We start from the raw sequence: 23,391 nt of genomic DNA, 5'->3' as shown, positions 1-23,391 counted from the left end.
AGCCTGTCCTGGAACTAGCTCTGTAGACCAGGCTGGTCTCGAACTCACAGAGATCCGCCTGCCTCTGCCTCCCGAGTGCTGGGATTAAAGGCATGCGCCACCACCGCCCGGCAGGAGACCACTTTATAAATATAACCCCAATAGCACAAACACCGAGAGAAACAGTTAATAAATGGGACCTCCTGAAACTGAAAAGCTTCTGTAAAGCAAAGGACAAGGTCAACAAGACAAAATGGCAGCCTACAGAACAGGAAAAGATCTTCACTAACCTCACATCAGACAGAGGTCTGATCTCCAAAATATACAAAGAACTCAAGAAATTAGTCATCAAAAGAACAAATAATCCAATAAAAAAAAAGTACAGACCTAAATAGAGAACTCTCAACAGAGAAATCTAAAATGACTGAAAGACATTTAAGGAAATGTTCAACATCCTTAGTCAGAGAAATGCAAATCAAAACAACTCTGAGATTCCATCTTACACCTGTAAGAATGGCCAAGATCAAAAACACTGATGACAACTTATGCTGGAGAGGTTGTGGGATAAAGGGAACACTCCTGCATTACTGGTAGGAATGCAAGCTGGTATAACCCTTTTGGATATTAGTGTGTAGATTTCTCAGAAAATTAGGAACAACCTTCCTCAAGACCCAGCAATACCACTTTTGGGTATATATCCAAAGGATGCTCAATCATACCACAAGGACATGGCAGCATTGTTTGTCATAGCCAGAACCTGGAGACAACCTAAATGTCCCTCGACCAAAGAATGGATAAGGAAAATGTGGTACATTTACACAATGGAGTACTACACAGCAGAAAAAAATAATGACATCTTGAATTTTGCAGGAAAATGGTTGGATCTAGAAAACATCATATTGAGTGAGGTAACCCAGACCAGAAAGACAAATACAATACAATACAATACGTACTCCCTCATAAGTGGCTTTAAGACATAAAGCAAGGAAAACCAGCCTACAATTCACAATCCCAGAGAACCTAGACAACAATGAGAACTATAAGAGAACTAGATGGATCTAATCTACATGAGAATTAGAAAAAGACAAGATCTCCTGAGTAACTTGGGAGCATGGGAATCATGGAAGTGGGGCAGAAGGGGAGGGGAGAGGGAGGGAGAGGAGCAGAAAAAAATATATAGCTCAATAAAAACAATTTAAAAAAATCCCTGTCTCAAAAATATAAGAAGAAGAGGAGGAGGAGGATGTGTGGGTAAAGGTGACAGCCTGGTAACCCGAGACCCATCCTCAGAACCCATAGGAGGAGAACAACTTCAAAAATTGTGTACATGGCACAGCAGAACATAAACAAGTACAAATTTTAAAGTTAAAAAAGAACATTAAAGCAGGCGCAAAAATAGAGTTCACAATACTTTATTATAACTATAAAAAAACTAAGCATTTGAGGGGAGGGGGAGAAGAGTGGGGAGAGGGGGAGGGAAATGGGAGGCTGGGAGGCGGCGGAAACTTTTTTTTATTCTCAATAAAAAAAAAAGAAAATGCCTCTAAAAAAAAAAACTAAGCATTTTTTTCAGAGTAGATTAATATGCGTTGCCTTTACTGAAGGGTTTCCTGCAGTGCTGGGTTTAAATCAGGGCCTCTCCTATGCTAGGTAAGCACTCTACCACTGAACTACACCGTCAGCCCAACTTTTTAAAACTACTGTCCTTGATTAGGCAGAAAGTCCACCTCCACGTGTGGGCTGAAGCCAGCACTCTCCCCAGTGCGGCCAGCAGTGCAGCTGCTGCACTCTCTTGAGATGCAGGCTGAAGCAACTCAGACCCCACCAGAAAAAGGGACGGTAAATGCTCCGGGAAACCTCATTCACGAGAAGCAGGTGTGAGATCCCACCTGTGGCTACACTGCCTATGCAGTAGGCTCTAAAAGGCCATCTTTGTCCTGGTCCTCCACATCCACCTACATTCTCAAAGATGAAGAGAAACGGCAACCTGCGCTGCTCTGGGAAGAGGGACTGCCCAAACAGGGGAGCACTCACCTCGTCAATGAAGACATGTGTGAACTCCATCAGACTCTTAGCACTCACGATTTTCTGGAGCAGGACTCCCGTGGTCATATAAATTAACCTAGTGTCTTCTGTTGCTATTTTCTCCAGCCCTACCTAAAGGTGAGAAAGGAAAAGAGAGGGAAAGAAAAACACAGATTCCAATGGCTCCCATTTACCTACTCAAACAAGCTCTATCTGTTGTACCTAAGGAAGGGAATAAAAATTACTGTATTTCGGAAGCTATTTGGGTCCAAATGAAAGTCATGTTCTCAAACTGATTTTTTTCTTCCATTTTGGGCAGGGATTAGTTTATCCAGTGATGCTGCCTATACTTTCATGTGACAATATCTTAAGACTATAGAGGTCTAATTAAAATATTAAAAATTAAAAAGCATAATTTTGAGAATTCTCAACTGGGAAAGAGATTCAAATTTAAGAATTTTACTTCCACTGTTCTTAATTATACAATTCTGCTCTTTAATTTCCAGTAGAAAATAGTTACACGCTGACATTATCTTTTTTTTTTTAAATATTTATTTATTTATTATGTATACAATATTCTGTCTGAATGCCTGAAGGCCAGAAGAGGGCGACAGACCTCTTTACAGATGGTTGTGAGCCACCATGTGGTTGCTGGGAATTGAACTCAGGACCTTTGGAAGAGCAGGCAATGCTCTTAACCACTGAGCCATCTCTCCAGCCCGCTGACATTATCTTACATAGAGTAAAAAGAATAACAAGAAGAGAAAGTCCCCTTGCTCTCTGTGTCTCACCTGGTAGCCCACCAATCCACCCAGAGTCCAGGAGCGCTCCTTGCTGATCCACCTGGCAATGCTGCTGGCCCCTATCTTCCGAGGCTGCGTGACCACTATGTTGCAGAAGGCAGAGCGCTGGGTGTAGTGGTCCAGGATATACTGGGGGAGCTGAGTGCTCTTACCACTCCCTGTGGCTCCGTGAATGATCACCACGGAATTGCTTTCTATCAGAGAAATAACCTGGAATTTAAAAAAAGCGACCTTCCATAATCAGCACAGGTTAGACAGCAACATGAAATACTGTCCGTCTTAAGAAGGCACAGTCAACCTCAACACCACAAAAGAATAAGAGTACTAAAAATGGTTACCTTTCAAATCAGTTCTACAACTAATAACTGGCTGGCTGGCTATGACACAAGGCCACATATGCAGCCCAGTGGTCCTCTGCCTCCCAAGGACTAGACTTACAAGTGGGACTGTAGAGAGCTATGGAACCCAGGTCAAAGTAACCAGGGTTGTAGTTCTCAATGTATAGTCTTCTTCCTCTTCCTTCTTTTTCTTTCTTTCTTGTTTTTCTTTTTCTTTTCTTCTTTTTTTTTTTTTTTTTTTGTGAAGAGGTGTTGGGGGTTTGTTTTTGAGACAGGATTTCTCTGTGCAACCCTGGCCTGGCTGTCCTGGAACTCACTCTGTAGACCAGGCTGGCCTCAAACTCAAAGATCCACCTGCCTCTGCCTCCCAAGTGCTGGAATTAAAGGCATGCACCACTAGGGCCTGGCTTCTTCAGATGAATTTTAAACAATTAACTCCACTTTCCCTTTAAAAGTATGAGCATTATCATAAGATCTGAATCATCCTTTCTAACACTCAGTGATGGTCAGCAAGTACAAATTAATTTGAATTTCAGAATCTAAAATTAATAAAGTATAACTACTCAATAAAGCATTATTCAATCTTCATCAAAATAAAAATGAAATTTGGAACATTTCCTATTTTATCTAAAATTTCTTTTTTCACTAAAATAACTAATAATGGTTCAAATATACTTCATTTTAACCATGCTTAATAACATATAACTACTCAAAAACCTAAGCATTCTACTGCTAGAGGTGGCTTGCACTGCTAACAGAAGGATGTGTGCCTGTCTGATTAAATCAACCAGTACACAGGAAAGGGAGAGCAGACCACAGGAAACCCCCGTGCAGATGCTAGGGTATGTGCCTTCTCCATAGCAAGATTTGCTGTGTGCGGCTTCATCAAAGAGCTCCACCAGGGAAGTGAGGGGATAGTGCTGGTGGCTCTCAGTGTGGCAGATTACAGGTGAGCAGGCACAGACAAGCTTGGCCTGGGTGTGTGATAGACGCTGCTGACTTTTCTTCTGGCCGTGCACACTGAGGCACACCCCCCCACACACACACACACACACAGTACCAGCAGTGTAATGCTTCAGGCATTTATTCAAGCAGCAAAAATCACATTTGCAAAAAGTAAATTTACCTCTTCTTTGCACCGATTTATAGGCAAATCAGGATATTTATAAGTTGCCTCCAAGATGCATGTCACATTGTTTAACTTAGTCAGTGATGACTGGAGACCTGTATTCAGACAAAACAGTCATTTCTTAGCTGAAAAGAGAAATTACACAAGCCAATGAGCTATCTAATCTGTGTATATGGCCTGTGGACACACACACAGACACACACATCCACAGTTCCCCCTCCCCCCGTGAGTCCACCGGTAATGATGCAGATTTCCATCCTAGTCACCAACACCCTGGCCTATACTGCCCCTAAGTTAACAAATCTGACACACACAGCATTCTGCACCTGATTCAATAGTGCCTCACTGACATGGGATTCTGGTGGTGTGCACAAGTGGTGAAGTGTACGATCCTTGCTACAAAATGATAAGCACAATTTACAAGCTATTGGTATCATTAAATGGGTGTGTTTGCTTCAGTGTCTGTCTAGTAAATGTGTGCACCTGTGCCGGCTGTCCTACAATCCTAAACTGCCTCTGGTCACCACTGCCAAGAACAAAACATTGGAGTCCATGCATAGATCTTCCACAGATAGCCATGTTTTACTTTCAAAACAAGCTCATAAGCCTTTCTGCCCCTCTCCCAGATCGCCCTGAGAACCCTTCTCCCTCTATGGTCCCCCTTCTCTCTCCCTCTCATCCCTTCCTGCATATAAGCTCCTTTCTGTCCTCACCTTAAAAACATCTTTTTCACAATCAGTCTAATAATGTGTGATTAACTTGTTTTTTATTTTGTGGTGCTGGGGTCAAACCCCAGGCCTTGTATTCCAACCCTTATTTTATATATAAACACATATTTAAAATTTTTGGGGTGACATTAACGATCAAACCCAGGTCTTCCCACACTTTTCTCTGGCCCGATCTTTTCCTGGCTCTGGATCCAAGTGTGTGGTAGTTGTTTTTCACTTCATAGCCAGCAAATTGAGATCTGTTACAATCTCTCAAGGAAAATCTAATCCTTCCTGGGAAAGAATCTCTCTCTAAGCCATCCCTAGTCCTGGCCTTTGCAGGCTCTGACAGCCTTCCACACTGACAAGCTCACTGAAATGGAAGCTCTCCATTGTTGTGTCTTGCTTTCTCTCACTGTGGCTCCCAACTTTTCTGGTTTGTTTGGTGTGTGTGTGTGTGTGTCTCTCTCTCTCTCTGTCTGCCTGTGAGATGGTTATGTTTGATTTTTTTTTTTTTTTTTGAGATTGGATCTCACATAGCCTAAACTGGCCTTGAACTCTCTCTGTAGAGCCAGGGATGACTTTGAACCCCACTCTCCTGCCTCCATCCTCTGAATACTGGAATTACAGGCATGAACTACCACACATTAGCTTTTCTCTGAACCTTTTTTATATGTTAAACCATTTTATTTGAAAAATAAGGATAATTGAATTCTGCCATCCTCACAGCCCAGGCAGCCTCCAGTTCTGGTGGAACCTGAGCTGGAAAGCACCACCCCACTCTCAGCGACACCCACGTGTCCTGACCCCACTCTCAGGGACACCCACGTGTCCTGACCCGTCCTGACCCCACTCTGGGGGACACCCACGTGCCCTGACCCCACTCTCGGGGACACCCATGTGCCCTGACCCCCGCTCTGGGGGACACCCAAGTGTCTGGAAGCTTAAGACAGAGTTGTTCTCGCTTTCCTGTGGTCAGGAGAGGGAGACACCACCACAGCTGTGAGGACAGACACAGCAGGAACAGAGGAACAGGCAAGCACCAGGAATGGTGAGAATGAGGCTGAGGAACAACCAGTCAAGGACAGAGAGCAAGGATGGTTCTTAGAACGATAAAAAGGCCACAAGTTTGTATTTTATATTTTTGCTAAAAACCCTTGAGCCTGATCATGGTGCTACTAAAGGAGCCCTGCTGCCCTGGTGCTAGCAACATGGCTCACTTGACTGCATCTGTTTGAAGGCTGCTACTTAAAGACAGGACATTTATAAGCAAACAAAAAAACAAAAGCCCTTGCCACACTAACTACAACCCTTCTCCATGTAGCACAAGATATCACCTGACATTTTTAGGTCATGGCTGAAGCAGACCCAACACAGATCAAGCCTTCCTTCACTGACATCCCCCAGGGTGGACAGGAAACCAGGGAGCAGAAATGTTCACAGCCGTGTGGCTGTTGGCTTTGTATAAACAAAGTAAAAAGAAAGACATCAATGATAATTTAAGGAAAACCAACAAATTACATGTGACAAACTGAAGTCTGGAAGTAGACGGGAAATACTACAACCTCAAAGTAGGCTGTTCTCATTTTTCCGTTTTTCTTTATTCTAAGTTATTAAAATATTTAAAATATTTTTATATAAAGTGGGAAATACAAAAACCATTAAAACTGCTGTTCTTTTCATTTATCTGCCTAATCATACCATCAAACAAACCTAAAATCTAAGAGAAATCCAGAGGTTCACAAGGTCTAATGAACAGACTTCCACAGCAAACATCAGTGACACCTGGCTGACATGGACAGTCCAGACACTATCCAGCCAGGTGCGGTGCTGCACTGCGAGACAGACAGGTGGGTCTCTAGGAGTTTGAGGCAGCCTGATCTATATAGTGAGTTCAGGCTAGTCAGTTACATGGCAAGATGTTCTCTTAAAATAACCCCCACCAAAAAAAAAAAATAGATACTATCCATACAAAAAAAAGCTTAATTATTGGACTTATACCTTAACTAGAAAATTAAATCTTCAAAATAATTAATAATACATTGCTTTCTCCAGGATGGAGTAATATTTTATATTCAAACTAAGCTCAGATAGGAAAAGGAGGCCCGTTTTCTTTCTCAGGCATCCCCTCCTCAGCACTCCACAAAAGTAACTCTCTTACAGGCTCAGAAGAAAAGCTTATAGTGTATGAAACAACCATGAAAAATATCCTCACACTACAAGCAAGAAAGGCAGCTCAGTGGTTCAGAGTGTCCACTGCTCCTGCAGAGGACCCCAATTCAGTCCCCAGCATCCACATGGGGTGGCTCACACTGTAAAATAAAATTAAATGTTTTAAATACTTGCACATTAATAACAAGGGATCACTGTGGTTTTTGTCAACTACCCAAAGACACCATCTAGGACAACTGAATATGGCCGTGTGAAAGCAAAGACCATAAAAGTCCACAACCTGAAGCCAGGCCCACCCTGTCAGAAAAGACCCCACCTACCTATTCAGTTTCCATCTTTAGGAATTTACTTTTAAATATGAAGAATTATTCTAATGTAATATATGGAACTCTATCTGTATCCTTGAATTTCTACATAGGAACAAGTTTTTGAATACTTACAAGTGAAATAAGATTAAGACCACACCAAACTCAATGGTATTTTATGAAAGTATTAAGTTATAACTGGATATAACACGGTATTTGTATTAAAATCTGTGGTCCTGGACTAGAAACAGAAGTGCCAGTGAGACTTCATGATTTCACTGTAAGCAGACACTGAACTAGGTATAGCTGTGTTATCACATAGGCATCTGTTCTTAAGCATCCATAGGGTCTCACCTAGGCCAGGGGAGGTCTATCCAGATGTTCTCCTCAGATCCACGCTGTGCCCTTGCCTTCATTCTTGAAACACTACCCCGAACTATTTTTAAACACTAATGCAGACTCCCATTTCCCTTCACCTTCATCCCAGAAGCCATAGTATGGCCATTCCATTAGATGACTCCCTGGGGTTGACTCCTTCCTATTTTATCCAATTTACCTGCCAAATCAGAGGCCATCATGAAAGATACTTCCTGAATGTCTAGTTCCCATTGTAATTTCTCCCTTAAGAAAGCCAAGTTCCTCTAAATAGGGTTCCTCAGCCTCAGTTGCATGCCTTATCCCCCACACCAAGAGCCACACAGTGATCACTGTGCTAGGAGCATGCCATCCCATGCTACTCAGAAGACACCCACCAGCCACACGCTGCAGGCACTCCACCTTGACTTTGCAGCTCAACCTCAGATGCAACCACCACAGAGCAAGAAGGCCCACATCAAATCGCAGGAGGCGAACAGTCACTTTAGGAGTCCCCACACACATCATGGATTCTTCACCCCACTCAGTTTCTACTTCTTTACACCTTGTTCAGGAGCAAAGTACCAGGTGACTTCCCACTAAGAAGCATCTGCTCTCCCAAGGCAGGAAGGGCACAGCCAACCTACAGCTTTGTGAGAACTCCATGAAGGCGGTAAGCCTCACCATCCTCTCCTCTCGAGCAAGAGAGCATGCTAACAGACCTGACTTGTGAGGTTTCCAGGACATCACAACTCCTCTGGTGAACAAAGAAATAATCATATTTGTGACAGGAAGTTCTAAATGTCAACCTACCACAACCTAGAATCACCTGAGGAGGGGGTCTCAACCAAGAGACTATCTAGATCAGGTTGACTATGGGCACGTCTGTGGGGGGTTGTCTGGATTGTTGACTGAGGTAGGAAGACCCACACATTGATGTGGGCAGCCCAGGACTGTGACGACAGCTAGTTGAGCTGGTGCGTTCCTGTTCACTGCTCTCAACAGTGGATGTGACTGATATAACTAGTTCCTGAGTTCCTGCCTTGTTTCCCCTTGAATAAAAGGAAAATAATCAACTTTAACACTAGTATTATAGGTAAGTATTATTGTAGATAAGTATATAGATAAGATTACCAATAAGCTTGCTTAGAAAACTAAGTTACACAGAGAGAATTTAGCTGAAAGGCACTGTCTCAAACGGAACTTTAAAACAGGTAGCATACTAACCAGACTTCTAGAACTGTACGAGTTCTGTAGAGTGGAGTTGGACTCTAATCTAATTAGAATGCAGGTTTGCTGAAGATGTATTTTCTGGAATTTGTTCATCGGAATGTCTGTTTTTAAGCCCCTTCCCCTTATCACCTTAACTGTGAGCCACTCAGAGGAGCAGCTCTGGTCTGTGTCAAAGTTCCCTGTGCTTGTGAAGTCCCTTAATTGCCTAAGAGAACCACGCCTGCAGTTTGTTTCTGTCTTGCTTGCTTAGCTACTCAATGCACCGTGCTGTGGGGACCTCCAGGACACCTGGAAATGAAAGCCATGCAAAACCGCAAGGTGGCGGATAGAGATCTACGGAGCTGCACAGGATTCTTAGTTGTACATCAACTCCCTGAGCAAGAGCTAAAGGTCACAGCTGGGTGCTCAGCAGGCTATCTCCTTTTCAGTCTGAGTGCCTGGAGCAAGTTCTTCATGGAAAAGTCAACCCGCCATTACACTCTCAATAAAGGACCGAAACCCTTCCCAATCCTGTAGTTTTTTTGTAAAGGTTTTGTCACAGCAACAGAAATGCAACCAAAACAGCACCCAACCCAATGGCAACTGCAGCACTAGCATCTCACAGGCTCTCGAGAGCAGAACACAGGCAGACGACGCCACTGAAGCAAGAACTCAGAGAAAAAAGCAAAGCACCAAAGGCTGTTTCTGCCTTAAGGTAAATAAGAATACACACACACACACACACACACACACACACACACACACACACGTATGTATGCACGTATGTCACAGTGACCAAAAAAGTTAAAACACAAAACTAAGTGAATGAAAAAGCAATAGAACATACCAATCTGTATTATTAAGAAGCTCATATAAATGCTAAGATTGGGTGTGAACTGTACGTGCTAACTATGTCAAAGGCTAAAGTAAAGCGTGAAGTGTTTCCATAACTCAGTCACACCCTTCGTGAGAGCACAGGCCATCAGGACAGAAGCAGCAAACAGAGGTTCTTGGCTAGGTGGGTCCAAGGCAAAGCTCTCAGAGGAGCCTGTCACAACAGGGCACAGCGCTAACAATTAAAACAGCTGGAGCCACTGAGCCCATCCTCTCAGCAGCGCATCTGCCAAGGGAAGTTAAGAACATCTCCAGCAGGTGTGCACCAGCACATCTTCAGTCCACACTCATTCCGGAGTGAGTGGACCTGTGACTCCAAGGCCAGTCCAACCTGCACAGAGAGTTTCAGGCCAGCCAGGGCAACATAGCTGACCCCATCTCAAAAAAAAAGAAAAAAAATCTTTTGCTTTTTATTTCATATATTCCTACTCTTTAAAATTCTGTTTTAATGTTTACTATTAAAAATACCAGTCTTTGCATGTGTGTGTGTGCTATATTTACATCCACCTGTTCTTGTGGGTGTGTGTTCACGTACGATCATGAGTGCTCATGTTCAAGTGTTCACATGCATGTGAAGGCCAGAGATCAAGAACAGGTGCCTCCATCAATCACTCCCCACCTTTGTTTATGAGACAGAGCCTCTCTGAGAGGCTGGAGCTCATCTATTCTCTGGGCTGCAGGCTGCAGGGACCCGCCCACCCCTGTACTCCTAGCTGTGGGATCTCAAGAGCACACACCATCCAAGCTTCCCAGCTCAGGTCTTCACACTTGTACAGCAGGCACTTTGCCAGCTGCACCATCTCCTAGCTCCCCTTCAGCTATGTCGGTTCACTTTAGACATGGGAACTCATTGTGCAGCCCTGGCTGACCTGGAACTCCATCTGCAGACCAGGCTGCCCTCAAAATCAAGAGAGATCTATCTGCCTCAGCCTCACAAGTGCTGAGATTGAAGGTGAGCACTGCCTTTTAATTTTAAATAAATATTAAATATATATTAAATAAATATAAAAATAAAATTATAAAAAATAAATAAATATTATTTAATTTAAATAAATATTAAAATAAATAATTTTATTCTCTAAGTGATTTTTCTTTTTTATATTTATTTATTTATTATGTATACAATATTCTGTCTGTGTGTATACAATATTCCGTCTGTGTGTATTCTGTCTGTGTGTATGCAGAAGAGGGCACCAAACTCCATTACAGATGGTTGTGAGCCACCATGTGGTTGCTGGGAATTGAACTCAGGACCTTTGGAAGAGCAGGCAATGCTCTTAGCCTCTGAACCATCTCTCCAGACCCCTTAATTTTATTTGTAATTAAATAGGTAAAGGACCATTGTTTAACCTTCCAAAGAATGGGTTATTTAGATTCTATATTTAATCAAAAAATAATAATAATACTTTATAATATACAATACACTCAAAATGTAAATTAAGAAGTCATATTAAGTTTTTTATTACTTTGACCAAAATACTGTATTCCTTAAACTTCTGGGAAGATGATGTTTTAATGCATGAATTATCCACACATCATACATAAGATATTTAAGGGCACGTGCTTACCTGGCCCACTGGGTGGTTGATCCTTGCCATACATATCAAGTTCTTGTGCTTCAAGTTGTCTGTATTTGTTAATATATTCCATTTCTGAGCTCCTCTGACTGAGAGACCTGAAAAGGACAGTTAAAAAAAAGTCACCAATCTTCTATGCCAGAGGGAGTTCTTGAATAGCTGTTTTATGTAAATCATGGGAAAGTACAAATAGTCAAAAAACAATTTTAAATGCTCAAATTCAGTTATCAAATAAAGGCATGAAAATCATAAATGTGGTGCAGTTAAGAGACCTGGGCTCTTCTCCCAGAGGAGCTGCGTTCAGTTCCCAACCCCACATGGTGGCTCTCAAGGATCTGTAACTCCAGTTCCATGGGCTCTGACGGCCTCTTATGGCCTCCATAGACACAAGGCATGACAAGTGGTGCACAGATATACATACAAGCAAAACGCCCATATACATACAAATTAAAATTAAAAAGTAATATGAATAGATTTTTTCATCAACTAAGCTGACAAAAATACAAATCATCTCAGAATACTGAGGAGATGTGTGATCCGACTGTCCATGATGACAATCTGCAGACAACCAAGACCGAAAGCACGTTTGTCCTATAGTCTCACCATCTTCCCCAGAACCGTGCAACTCTGCACATGTAAACAAAGTCACATGTGCAAGCATGAATGGATAAACATTTATAGAGCACTGTTACACTGTCTTAGACAGTGGAGAAAGCACAGCAAGCCAAGCTAAGTCCTTGCCCTTGTGAAAACACCATTCCAGTAAACAAAGCATATGCCATGCTGAGGGACACAGAGCAAAGAATTCCAGGGAATTCTGTAATCTCAGCATTCAGAAGGCTAAGGCAGGAGGCTGCTACAAGTTCAAGCCAGCTTGGGCCACACAGTGAGCTCCATTCCAATGAACACAATCCCAGGGCTGAAGAGGTGGTTCAGCAGTTAACATACAGTTCTCACAGGTGATAGACCGGGTTCAGCTACCAGCATCCACACTGGGCAGCTCACAACCGCCTGTGACTCCAACTCCGGTGCATCTGAAGCCTCCGTCCTCCTCAGGCACAGGCACGCATGTGCACACACCCACACACGTGTATAATTAAAAACACAATAAAAGTACTTTTTAAATCCAAAAGTAAAATAAGAATTCTAGGATAAAAGGGTAACTTTTCATAAAATTCATACTTAATACCCATAAAATATCTCATGCTGGGTAAATTCAAGGTCGGCCTAGTCTACACAGGCCAACCAGGGCTGCATAGTGGAGGCTTGTCTCAAAAAAGAAAAATCAGAGTAGGGGTATGGAGGAATGGCGAGGAATGGAGATTTTGGCAGAGGAACTGGCGAGCATGTTCTGGGGAGCCCAGGAAGAGACTGGGAGTTTGTGCACAGCTGGGGCTCCAGGTGGCTCTGTGACCAGGACCATTCTGGAAAAAACATCTTTAATGAGTCATTGCTTAATGATTAAGAATTTCTATTAAAGATGATTTTTTTAAAAGGCTTGAGTGACGGAGTCCATGGTGACAAAATATTATAAATGTAACTTGTGCCAATTAACTGTATGGCTAAAATGGCAAATTTTGAGTTGTATGTACTTATGCCACAATAAAAATTTTCCAAGCCATCATAATGTAAGAAGATGAAAAGGGAGAACGTATCTCCAGCTGTTTTCAGAAGACAGTATTGGAGGGAACAGACAGCGTAAAGACGTCCCACACTTCCAAGTGTGGGCAGAAAGGCACCGTCCCACTGAAAGCCTACGCAACAAGAGTGACGAGGGAGACAAAGGGTCTCTCTCCCTTGCTGACCTGGAACGTCATTTTCCCTGACCTCAGGTATTTGAGGCACTTGGCTCTATATTTGGTATTCACCCCATCAGCTCCACCACCCTAGGTTCTCAAGCCTTCGCACTGTGAATTACATTACACCTGGTTCCCTAATATGACGTGGCATGTTGTGGGACTCCCTGACCCACGGGAAGACAGCTTCCTAGTCATCCTCCCCCTGCTTGCTTCTCTGGAAATCACTAGCACACTCTAGTGAGCTGTGAGCTGTGCTGGCCGACTTCTGCTTGATACGAAGCTCTCCACGTTCTTCCGTTCCTGATGCTCACTCACAAATAACAGGTCCAGTTCCACATGCAGCATCTTCTGGACATCCAGGAGGGAGCAGTCCCCACTCCAGACTGTCCTCACAGGAGGGAAAGAATTAAGTGAGTGAAATGGGTGAGAGGATGATTAAGAGCACTTGCTACTTACTTAGAGGACCTGGTTCAGTTCCCAGCCCCACATGATGGTTCACAACTGACTAACTCCAGTTTCAGATCTAGCCCCAAGGCACCAAGCATAGTGTACATACCATGCAGACACTCAAATGCACACATGTAACATTTTTAAACTTTTTTTAATGAGTTGAATAAGGTGCATCAGATAAGAGCATGGGGAAAACAATGTCAAATACGGGGCAATGACAGTTACATTGTTAGCCAAGGTCATTGGGGACATTTGGGGAAAGGTCTGAAGAAGGTAGAATCCATGTTAGACATTTAAGGGGAAGGCAGTCCAAAAATGGTTCTGAGGTCCCAGAATGTACCTGGAGCTTTGGGCGGGAGAAGTTGGAGTTGAGGTGAGACAGGAAGAAACTGCTGACCTGAGAAAGATGGGTTTTGGTCAGAAAAAGAAAAATGTTTAACACCAGACACCATTTGAACAGTGACAAAGGAAAGGGAGCAGTAAGCCCAGCAGGAGCCTGGAGACCACACCAGATCAGCACCCCCAAGGCCGGAGCAGCTGAGCCACGGGCATGAGCAGCTGAGCCACGGGCATGAGCAGCATAGTAAGCAGCGGAGTGAGCACTGTGGACACACTGAGCAGCACGCGCTGTGGGCAGATGAGGGAAGCACCCTGGGGTGCAGCCAGAGCACACAGGTAAGGCTCTGAGGACTCTTGAGACACACAGCAGCAAGGAGGCTGGTGAGAATGCCAAGATACAAGGCACACCAAGCCAAGATTTTCCTTTTATTTCTTCTACCATCTCCAACCACACCTCATCCCAGTGCTAGGGCTAGGTATGGGAACCAGCTCTGCCTTAAGAGCAGCCAGGGAGCCGCCAATCAACCACTTTCTCTTTTCATCATTCACACCCTGACGCACAAGCGACACTATGGCTGGGAGAGCTTGGCATCTGTGGGGTGGTGGACTCCCCCGAGGAGCTCGGCACGGACTGCCCATCAAGCCTGACCGTAACTACTGAGTGAACCAATGGAGACCGTCCAGGCAGGTGTCTCGCTCACTTGGATTCGCAGAATCTGAACTGAGGTCTGGAAAGACCTAGCGAGAGCTGTTGCAGGTTTGTGCATGTGATGCCCTCTGGCAATGCTTGCAATGCTTCTCAATAGGTACCCTGTTGAGGTGCTTCATACTCCCTGCACAACGGCCTGACTCTGTTGAGTTTAACAGTGACTCCATCTTGGTACTGACAACTTTTCTAATTTTTCTTCCCTAATTGCTCCGGGTAGGACTTTTAATACCACAGAACACAAGTGGGAAAATGGGGTCCTTACTTTGCTCAGGTCAGCAGAGGACTTTTATAGAGGCATTTATCAGAGCAACAGTTTACCCCTGCTCATAATTTGTCAAGTATTTTTAATATTTAAACACGTTCATAGAACTGCAATTTTTAACTCTAATAAAATGAACCATTAACCCTGATTTTTAACTTCACAGCAAAAGAATTAAAACAAAATATTAACTTTCCCACAAGGAAAAAATTTGTAATTGCAACCTAATGCTGTTACTCACACCCAGCGGCCTCAAGAGTAATGTGACAAAGGCACCCTGTCCCTTAGCAGCCTTTCGAGGTCCCCTGATTCTCTTTCTAGACTTCTCTTTTTGTGCACTTTGTCATGCAACTTAAGAGTTGTCTGGGCCTCCTTGTGCTTACCACAGGCTGTGTTCTTACACTGGCTGTATAGAAAGAGGAGGTATAATAAAGCCACCTCATGTACACCTCAGCCCAGGCCACTGTGCCTGGTCTGTACTGTGAATGGGGAGACATGGAAAAAAAAAAGACTCTGAACTATTTAATCAGATATAGCCTAGAAAAACCAAGATAACTGGGACTGGAGAAGTGGCTCAGCAGTTAACAGCACTGGCTGTTCTTCAGAGGATGAGGGTTTGATTCCTGGCACCCACAGAGTGGCTAACAACCATTTGTAACTCCGGTTCCAGAAGATCTGATGCCCCCTGCTGGCCTTTGCAGACACTGCACATATCTGCACAGACATAAAAGCAGGCAAATGTCCATCCACATAAAATAAAAACAAAAAAACAAGTAAACAAGACAATCAAACAGAAAATGACTCAACTGTTGCATGTCTTCCATATAAAATAGCTTAATAATGTTCTCATGCATAAGTGAACCATTTATGAACTTACATTAGTTGATAAACTCATGCTAATCTGTTTTTACCCTGATAAACAGAAAAAATAATTCTTAAAAGGGAATTGCCTTATCTTGCCTACAAATACATTCTCTAACTGCATGGGAGTAGGACAGATATTACAGAGAATGGTATTTGGTCTCTGCTTCAGTCTTAATTTCATCAGAAAGGAGGAAAATTAAACTTAATACATTATAAGTAGCACAAACTAAACACTAGAAAATATGTTCTGAACAAGTAAGCTCAAAGGAATGAGTACTTGGTGTGACCTGAGGAGGTACTTAGAGCTCTGTGAAGATCAGACATGAGTAACGTCTGGACAGAAGCCCAGTAAGCCAGTCAGAGAAGAGAGACGGCTCTCAAGAACTCCTCCAAGGTTATTTTAGTCTCTGCTCAAAGAGCAAGTGTTGCGGCTTATGCCAGTGATCTGTTTAAGAGGCTGGGGCAACGGTACAGTGAATCGGAGGTCAGCTTCAAAGAGACCCTGGTTCAGGAATCAATAAATAAATCCCTGTTCAAAACAATTATCCCCAGATGGACAGAGGGCCCAGTGGTTGAGAGCACTGGCTGCTCTTCCAGAGGAACCGGGTTCAATTCCCAGCACCCACATGGCAGCTCACAAGTGTCTGGAATTCTAGTTCCAAGGTAACTGATGCCCTCACATAGGCAGGATAGACACCAATGCAAATAAATCTTAAAAAATAAATAATCTTTAAAACTATCCCAAGCAGAAAGTCCTTCCTAGGCCCCCTCATTTAACTGAGGGGATCACTACAAAAACATTAAACAACAGAGACAACCCATACTACCTTACCCACACACGTGTCTCTCCCTTAGAAGGGCCACCTGATGAAAGCAGGAACTAGACCCATGTAGTGAATTAGGTCCTAACCCTCCAGACCATAAGAGACATCAATATCTGTTACACAACTGAACCCCAGCAAATACAGGAAACTGAATTTCATAAGAAAGCATTTAAAAACTGGGAATAAAAAGAAAAATTAGAGTAAGTTCAAAGAAGAATAAAACCAAGGAAAAATGTTGAAGAAAAAAAAAGCGAGTTGCACTAAAACAGAATTGGATAGCAGCTACAAATAACAGAGAAAGCTCTGAGAAGTCAATGTGTCTAAATCTGGGGGGCAGTGTGGTGATCCATGTCTTTAATCTCAGCACTCAGGAGGCAGAGGCAGGTAGATCTTTACGAATTTGACATCAGCCTAATCTATATAGTGAGTTCCAGGGCAGCCAGGACTACATTGTGAGACTGTCTCAAAACCAACAAACACACACAAAAATGATGGGCAGGAAAGGAGACTGCAGTGATGGACAGGTGTGGTCAGCACTGGAGTGGTCAGCGGGGAAGCTGGGCAGAGGCAGGGATAGAGGAGAAATCAGGCTTGTTTTTGTTAGCACTTCAGAAGAAGGAAATTTTTTAATTTTGATTTTACTGGGCTATACATCTTTCTTAACTCCCCTCCCTTCCAGAGGAAGGAAATTTTTAAAGAATAATGAAGTTTCAAAGTTGCATGATTCGGTACAATTCTGGCTTTTAATTTGGAAGGACATTCTGTCCCCAACACTTCGCTCCTTCCCCTCTCCTGCTGTCACAGCAATGTGATGTGAAAGCTTCTCATTGAGAACAACGAACCCTGACATCTGGCCTTTTCCAGACATAACAGGAACTGTAGCATGACCACACATGTCACTCTTGATCACATGTCACACAGGTCTGATTTGAACAATGCCTATTGTTCTTGGTTCACTGGGAAGAAAAGTAACAGAAGAAATAAAAATTATAAGGAAAGCTGCAATGTCATCACTTAACAGAAAGTGAAGAAGCAAAGACCTTTTATACTCTAGCCACTGTTTCACAGGGCAAGCACCTAAACCGAAAAACTGCACAACAAAGCCCAAAGCACACCAGTGTTCGCATTAAGCAGTGGTTATCAAAGCTCTGAAACTTGACCTCTATGTACAGCCATGTGTGACCTTCAACTTCTGATACTCCTTCCTCCATATAATACTACCACCTGACTATATATGGTGCTAGAGATGGACCTCAGGTCACACATGCCAGGGAAGCACCCTCCCCAATAAGCCACACCACACCATGTATAATTCTACCGAAGTTTGTAGATGTTCATGCCTCACCACCGTGAACACAGGGATTATCAAATATATCCTACATTTATCTACCCATGTGATTTGGTGTCCTCTAGCATTTCAACTTCAATACACAGAATTTGCTATTTTACAAGCAACACAAGATGTAGCATTTGCTAGCGCCCTACACACTGATGTCCGCACGCTTTGCCCACTTTACCCAGTCACTGTAAGCTTTCACAGAGCATTGTCGTGCATATATAGTCAAGTCTGATCTATTTTTCATGCTTTCATTAGAAGGGACAGTGACCTGGCTTCCAAATGGCCTGAAAGTTAAGCTGAAGAATAAAAGCAGTGTGGTTATTTTTAGAGCTCTACAGGCATAAAAATACAGCATGAAGCTGTGACCCACGGCTACGCACAGCAAAGCAGCACCCATGCGACAATCTTCACCTCAGCTGGGAGAGCATCTGTAGTGCCTCACGCCTGCTCTTCACTCCCTTTCCAGAGACATGCAGCATGCATCTGGGACCAGCATCCATAGATGCCAGCATCTTTTGCAAACAAAATAAGCTACGCTCCAAAGGTAGACAGTTATATAATTTGTGAAGATGAAAGGTGTATATATATTTCTCTTAGCTTAGAGACAAGTGTATTAGTGAACATTCTCTCGAAATGAAAACAGCAGAACTTCATTCCTAACACAGAAAAGTTGTTTGTTTCAAACACAGCTCCAGTGGGTAAATGAGGAGACACGTTCTTCACCGGAGGACTCCTCCAAGAGAATGGGACCCGCCTGAGTGAAACACAGCTTCATCTCCAGCTCCAGCAAAGTCTCTGGCAGCATTCCCACAATAGATCACTCAGCAGGTAAGCTTTATGCTTTCTGTACGGAGAGCAAGTCAAAGTCTACATTTGCAAGACTGATATTTTAAAGCCTCCTAAGAACTTCTAATAGCAAGAGTTATTTTCAAAAATTGTAGCTTGTATTATTATCTTTGGTTTTATTTAATTTCTGCTTAGTTATATCTAAGTATTTTCAAAGCTTGGGTTTAGCACTGACCTAGTTAGAAATTGAAAGACTCTAATCCATGTTCTAATCTTATTTTGACCTGCATGTCTAACCAGTGAAAGATTCATGAATTTTTCTGGCAATATTAAATTTTTAAAAAATCATAAAAATGTTATGCAAGTAAACATTTAACACCTCCACAGCCTAAAAATGCCACTTTTCAGCTGGATGAAGCGGCCAGGAAATAATTCCTGCAATCAAACACACTGCGCTGGCTCAGATACGGTGACAAAGACCCTGCTTCGGGAATTAAAATGGCATCTAAAAGAGCGTGAGAGATTAATACAAGAGATCGAAAATGAACAAAAAGTGAAAAAAACAGGTGTGGATTACAACTGGCTGCGAAACTACCAGAATCCTCAGGCAACCATCCCAGCTACCGAACAAAGACAGCTTGAAGTTCTTTGTTCCCAAGTGCACCCTTGTCAAACCGGAACTATTCTCAGCAGGTAATGTGCTGCATTCGTGTGTGTGTGTGTGTGTGTGTGTGTGTGTGTGTGTGTGTGTGTGAGCTGTTCCACCTTCAGACTAGAAACTGCCCCATTCCGTCAGTGCTTTAATCACACGCTCTAGATACTTGTCTGTAAAACCCTAGAGACCTCTGGATAGCTTACTGGTATAAATTTATTTTAATTACAATCAAAATTTCTTCACTGGAAGCTTTAATTACAAAGTTTTTCTGATTATTCAAAAGGTAAGTACCTAGCACACAACTACATTATGTAAGCTGCATTTGGGAGGCGGATGGAGTACAAGAGAAATTTCTAAACATTCATCCCTGCATCCCCCTTAGATTCCGAGAACTTCTGGCAGAAAACGATGTACTTCCCTGGGAAATCGTCTACATCTTCAAGCAAGTTCTGAGAGACTTCCTCAGCAATCCTGACAGAGGGGGTCAGCATGCTGGCCTGCAGGACTCCACTGCCAGCTGTTCCCGGGCCCCTGTGCTCTCGGGCGTAAGCTCCCAGAGGCCCCACAAAGACGAAATACCCACGATTTCAAGTTATGTAGACAGACACACCAACAGCAGGCTTCTGTCATGTTCACACAGAGTGTTGAATCGGCCGCACTACTACCCATGGAGTTAAAGTACGCCGAGGGCACCTTACCATCACAGCTCAGAGCACCAGCCAGGAAAGTGATGTGACCCCATGTTTCTCTGTTACAAGGTCAGATGTTAAAATTCCTGTCACCAACCTGTTTTAGCATTGTTTTTAACCACTCTAAATATTCAATATTTTCATTGATTAGTATGCTTTTAGCTAAAATGTTGCCTAAATGTTTGAAGTATTTTCTTACACCTCAAATGTCACAGAACTAAGCAAATTTAATATGAAGTTTGACTATTTTTTGTGAAACTTAACCTTGACTTTTATTCTGAGAGCCCATGTGTAGAATAAATGACTAATATGAACTTCTTACACTGCAATACTGAAATGAAGTCAGATCCATTACATGATGTCACCATCCATGGGAACAGGAGGAAGGGGCCATGAATGTGGAAGCAATATTCCATTTAAAATACAGCTTTCCCTGTTTCTGAGAAGAGTTCACTATAATCATGGGTAGGAGACAGCAAAATCACGCCATTTGAGCTAGGCATAGAGGTCAGCCATGATGCAGGCAAGATGCCGCATGACAAAGGGGGACAAAGAGGCCCAGAGAACCAAGAAAGGTAGACTTCGATTCTGGCTAGCATCCAAAAGGAAGGAGAAAGAAAATATCACTCCCTTTCTGAGTTCTGACTCAGATCCAGCAGAACCTCATAGCAGCTCATGGGGACTGCTAACTATCTGATTTCTAATCATGGTTAACAGAGCCAGGTGTCTATACTTCAAGCTCTTTACTTAAATCTGGTGATGGAATTATGGTTGAATCTGTGCACACGTGTGTGTATGCATGTGTATTAAGTATTTAGGATGCCTGGGGTGCTTCAGGTATATTTTATTGAAAATTATATGGGCACAATAACTAAAAAATATGGGGAATAGATAAAATGAGTTCATCTGCAGAAAACCAGCTGTACAGTATTCACACAACAGACTAGCACGTTGTCATTATTATTGGCCAGATCAATCTGTTTAGCAATGCTTAAATACTACACATTCTGGGTACTGTGCACAATTTCTCATTTAATCCAAACCTTGTACATCTGAGATGTTATTCTCACTTGACAAAGGAATAGCTCAGACAAGTTTAGTGCCAAGTTCAAGGTAACTAGCAGAGCTGGAATCACACTCAGCCTGTCCCACCCCAGCCCCACGCTGCTTTCTGCAGTCCAGACACAAATAACAGCCACCTATGGACACCTCCTCTTGGATGCTTAAAGGAAGCATCAAGTCCACATGCTCAAAACCCAAGTCTCAGCAGGTTTGTTTCCTAAAGGATGGAGTGATGCTCTGAAGGCCACAATTAAGAATTCAAATTGAGGCAGAGGCAGGTGGATCTCTGCGAGTTTGAGGCCAGCCTGTCTACTACCGATTGAGTTCCAGGACAGGCTCCAAAGCAAAGAAACCCTGTCTCAAAAACAAAACAAAAAACAAAAGAATTCAAATTTCTCCAGTAGCAATATTCCCACAGAAAGTCGCTGGTGTACTCAGCCTTAGGTGCAAGTGCTGTGCGAGCTGCTCCTTCTGTAAATAGTAGCTGAGCACTGGCCTCATGCCAGACACTCTTCTTGGTGCTGTAGCAGAGAACCATGAAAAGCCAGCTCAAAGATGGGAGGTGCTTACAGTAACACAGCAAGAGACATGCTTTCTTCCAGGCTGGTCATGTGTGAACAGTGAGCCACTCTCTTACTCTGGAAATACATATGGTGCAGTTGCCGTAAATAAATACCCTCAAAACCATCCTTCAGGGAAATCAGCCATATTTCATGTATCAGACAAGGCACATCTTTTGAGTTAGTCCAAGCAGGAGCGAGTCAGAAAGCCGTGAGGTACAAAGGAAACTCTACTCCCCATTCTGGCACCCATTCCCCCCTATCAAGGGAGTCAGCACTCATCACTGTCAGAGGGACAAATAGCTATCTACCGTGCCTGTTAGCACATCAAAGTGCAGGCCAGCCTCCAGGCTCACTGAGTGCCAGTGGCTCTTCTCACTCCACCCCTACTCTAAACCTCTCCAGATCCTGGGCTTCCCCTGCCCCAGCTTCTTTCTAGGTAACCCTGCCGTTTCAGCCACATGCTTCTCTTGGCTCTCTCTCGCCCTCTCTCTTCTCTCATGGTCTGGTCCAATCTGCTAGCCATGTGTAGTCTACTACTTTCTCTTCCTGCCTCTTCCAGGGCTCTTCCAGATGCCTCTGGCTATACTTTCCTCATCTCTACAATATAAACCTTCCTCCTCAAACATACCTTGGAGTGGCCATGTCCAGAATAAAGGCAGGCGTAGAGTATCCTCTTGACAACTGGGATCTAGACATTGCATTCAAATACCCAAGTGTCTACTGTATATCAGCGGCTGCAGTAACTAGCAGGAATTCTGTGATAATTTCCACAATCAGTAAGGTCTTCTATGGAAAGCAACACAACTCCAAAAATATGCAGAGATGCATAAGCAGGGTGCTGAGTGAGCCCCTTCTGCTCAGATGGCCCCACTCCATGGCCTCCCTTGATCCTTCCACCCCCTCTGACCCTACCCCAATCTCTCCATGCCTTCCCTTAATCCTTCCCCTCCCCCTGCAAAAAAAAAAAAAAAAAAAAAAAAAAACTCTCCTTACTCAATCCAATAATGTCAAAGTGTTGGTGTAAGGATTAACGTAGCTGCAGTCAGTCTGAGTGCTTACTACACGCTAGGATGCTACACTGGATGTACATGTGTTCAGAGTCCAGGAAGGCACCGCAGAGAAATGCCATCTCCACTAGCACTATTCAGAAAAGCGTCACCACTAACTCATCAGACAGGCAATTAAAGTGGTCTGGAATGCTGACAAAGTATCGGATGTATGCCAATCTAGTTTTTTAATGGCACACTCACCTTCTGCAGGTTCACTGCTCTGCAGACTCACCTTTGATTAACACGTCTCTGTCCATAAAGACTGGAAGAGTTTAAAAATTGCTCCTTAGAAATTAAAATGACAAATGAATCTATACTTTTAGTTTCTGACAAGGTCAATAAATTCTAGTTCCAGTATCAAAATAAATGAATGAAAACATTATATTCCTCCAGGGAAGCCTAAGGCAGCTGCAGAGCCTTAAGTGGAGCTCCGACACGAAATCACCACAGTAATTCAAGGAAATAAAGTCTGAAAAATCAAACAAATTAGCCACTCTATGTCCCCGGGG

General features: G+C 43.2%; 2 protein-coding genes and 1 non-coding gene across 3 annotated transcripts in view; 2 read left to right on the top strand and 1 right to left on the bottom strand.

Annotated features, from left to right (window-relative positions):
- The window catches only part of Tdrd9 (tudor domain containing 9), a 111,774-nt gene that overhangs the window by 85,899 nt on the left and 2,484 nt on the right, over positions 1-23,391 (bottom strand). The window contains exons 2-5 of the mRNA XM_050154771.1: positions 11,487-11,593; positions 4,272-4,369; positions 2,796-3,017; positions 2,014-2,136 (exon numbers count right to left, since the gene is read on the bottom strand). Of these exons, the coding sequence (XP_050010728.1) occupies positions 2,014-2,136; positions 2,796-3,017; positions 4,272-4,369; positions 11,487-11,593 (550 nt within the window). The remainder of the gene's footprint in view (positions 1-2,013; positions 2,137-2,795; positions 3,018-4,271; positions 4,370-11,486; positions 11,594-23,391) is intronic.
- Positions 15,418-15,550, top strand: LOC126509183 (small nucleolar RNA SNORA51). The gene has a single exon (XR_007594098.1). It is a non-coding gene; the product is annotated as a small nucleolar RNA SNORA51 (small nucleolar RNA).
- Positions 19,259-20,196, top strand: Rd3l (RD3 like). Its single transcript, XM_050154770.1, has 2 exons — positions 19,259-19,557; positions 19,902-20,196. The coding sequence occupies exons 1-2, from the start codon at positions 19,259-19,261 to the stop codon at positions 20,194-20,196; spliced, it is 594 nt and encodes a 197-aa protein (XP_050010727.1).

The sequence above is a fragment of the Alexandromys fortis genome, unplaced genomic scaffold (assembly GCF_014885135.2).
Source record: "Alexandromys fortis isolate MF-2015 unplaced genomic scaffold, M_Fortis_MF-2015_v1.1 scaffold_91, whole genome shotgun sequence".
NCBI lineage: Eukaryota > Metazoa > Chordata > Mammalia > Rodentia > Cricetidae > Alexandromys > Alexandromys fortis.
The sequence above is the reverse complement of the archived record's forward strand: the minus strand, read 5'-3'. Positions and strand labels throughout refer to the sequence as shown.

Bases quoted from the DNA above. Each gene is read 5' to 3' on its own strand.
- Rd3l (XM_050154770.1), top strand. From the start codon at position 19,259: ATGCCACTTTTCAGCTGGATGAAGCGGCCAGGAAATAATTCCTGCAAT. The intron at 19,558-19,901 runs GTAATGTGCTGC...CATCCCCCTTAG, and splicing joins ACCGGAACTATTCTCAGCAG to ATTCCGAGAACTTCTGGCAG.